This window comes from Mandrillus leucophaeus, unplaced genomic scaffold (genome assembly GCF_000951045.1).
Source record: "Mandrillus leucophaeus isolate KB7577 unplaced genomic scaffold, Mleu.le_1.0 Scaffold29, whole genome shotgun sequence".
NCBI classification, from domain to species: Eukaryota; Metazoa; Chordata; class Mammalia; order Primates; family Cercopithecidae; genus Mandrillus; species Mandrillus leucophaeus.
The window spans coordinates 4,050,574-4,052,834 of NW_012103031.1; the positions used below are offsets into that span (position 1 = coordinate 4,050,574).

The 2,261-nt window shown below is 51.2% G+C and overlaps 1 protein-coding gene across 1 annotated transcript in view; it reads right to left on the bottom strand.

The window, feature by feature from the left end:
* Nucleotides 1–2,261, bottom strand: part of LOC105543772 (chromosome unknown open reading frame, human C7orf26) — a 25,408-nt gene that overhangs the window by 18,162 nt on the left and 4,985 nt on the right. The window contains exon 3 of the mRNA XM_011985849.1: nt 1,010–1,175. Coding sequence (XP_011841239.1) covers nt 1,010–1,175 — 166 coding nt within the window. The remainder of the gene's footprint in view (nt 1–1,009; nt 1,176–2,261) is intronic.

Genomic DNA, 2,261 nt, shown 5'->3' on the forward strand with positions numbered 1-2,261 from the left:
CTCGCTTTCTGGGCTGCCTGCCACTTGGACCACTGCACCTCAGGCAAATGGGGATCACTAAGAATAGCTCCCCCTTAGCAAATTGCACACATCCTGGTGGCCCACACCTTTAGCTTTTAGCCTAATTAAAAACACACATTTCAGGCCGGGTGCAATGGCTCACACCTGTAATGCCAACACTTTAGGAGGCCGAGGTGGGAGGATTGCTTGAGTCCAGGAGTTCGAAACCACCCTGGGCAGCACGGTGAAACTCCATCTCTACAAAAAAATATAAAAAATTAGCCAGAAATGGTGGTGCAAACCTATGGTCCTGACTACTCAGGAGGCTGAGGGAGAAGAATTGCTTGAGCTCGGGGTTCAAGACCAGCCTGGACAATATGGCGAAACTCCGTCTCTACAAAAAATACAAAAATTGGCCGGGCGCGGTGGCATGCACCTGTAGTCCCAACTACTCGGGAGGCTGAGTGCGGGGGGAGAACACTTGAGGCTTGGGGGCAGAGACTGCAGTGAGCTGGGATCACACCTCTGCACTCCAACCAGAGTGACAGAGTGAAACCGTCTCAAAAAATAAAAAAATAAAAACTCAGCTGGGCATGGTGGCACATGCCTGTAATTCCAGTAGTTTGGGAGGCCAAGGTGGGTAGATCACTTGAGGTCAGGGGTTTGAGATCAGCCTGGAACACAGTAAAACCCCATCTCTATTAAAAACACACAAAAAAATTAGCTGTGAGTGGTGGCGCATGCTGGCTGTAGTCCCAGCTACTGGGGAGGCTGAGGCAGAAGAACTGCTTGAACCCGGGAGGGGGAGGGTGCAGTGAGCACAGATCACGCCACTGCACTCCAGCCTGGGCAACTGGCTCCATCTCAAAAAATAATAAAATAAAAATATACATTTAAGAGACAAAATGGCCAAAGCATTCACTGGACACTTCACCTGGGTATTCAGTGGAAAATAAAACTAGCCATTGATGGAAGCTTCTTTCATAGAAATAACCTGTTTCAAGTTTACCTGATGACAGGTCATAGAGCGCGGTAACGGAGGTGATGAACTGGCAGCAGAATCTCGGGCTGGCACTGAATATCTGCTTCAGCGTCTGAATGGATCCCGGCACCAAACAGCAGTAGTCATCCACGAGGGCCTTGGCTAACCTCACACAGTAGACCACGGGCGTCCGCTGGAAAGAAGCCACACAGTCCACGTAACTACAGATGTCGTGAGTAGACCAGCAACTATGCACACACGGTGAATACCATCAGAACTGGCAGAACCACTTCCAAGATGAAAAAAAGATGTTGATGGGGCAGGGTGCGGTGGCTCGCGTCTGTAATCCCAGCACTTTGAGAGGCCGAGGCAGGTGGATCATCTGAGGTCAGGAGTTCGAGACCAGCCCGACCAACATGGTGAAACCCCGTCTCTACTAAGAATACGAAAATTAGCCAGGCGTGGTGGGGCACGCCTGTAATCCCAGCTACTCGGGAGGCTGAGGCAGGAGAATCACTTGAACCTGGGAGGCAGAGGTTGCGGTGAGCCAAGATCGCGCCACTGCACTCCAGCTTGGGCAACAACAGCAAAACTTCGTCTCAAAAAAAAAAAAAAGTTAAAGGCTTACACTGAAGCAGTGGTGGGCAATCTAAAGCCCCCTGACCAGGCTGGGCATGGTGGCTCATGCCTGTCATCCCAACACTTTGGGAGGCCGAGGTGGGAGGATCACTTGAGCCCAGGAGTTCCAGACGAGCCTGGGTAACAGCAAGAACCCATCTCTATAAAAATTAGAAAAAATGGGCCAGGTGCGGTGGCTCACGCCTGTAATCCCAGCACTTTGGGAAGCCAAAGTGGGCAGATCATGAGGTCAGGAGATCGAGACCATCCTGGTGAACACAGTGAAACCCCCTCTCTACTAAAAATAACACACACACACAAAAATTAGCCAGGCATGGTGGCAGACGCCTGTAGTCCCAGCTACTCGGGAGGCTGGGGCAGGAGAATGGCGTGAACCCGGGGGACAGAGCTTGCAGTGAGCAGAGATCGCGCCACTGCACTCCAGCCTGGGTGACAGAGCGAGACTCCAACTAAAAAAAAAAAAATTGAAAAAATTAGGCGGGTGTGGTGGCACACACCTGTAGTCCCAGCTACTCGGGAGGCCAAGGCAGGAGGATGGCTTGAGCCTGGTAAGGTTGAGGCTGCAGTGAGCCCTGTGGTCACACCACTGCACTCCAGCATAAGCAACAGAGCAAGATCATCTCAAAAAAAAAAAAAAAAA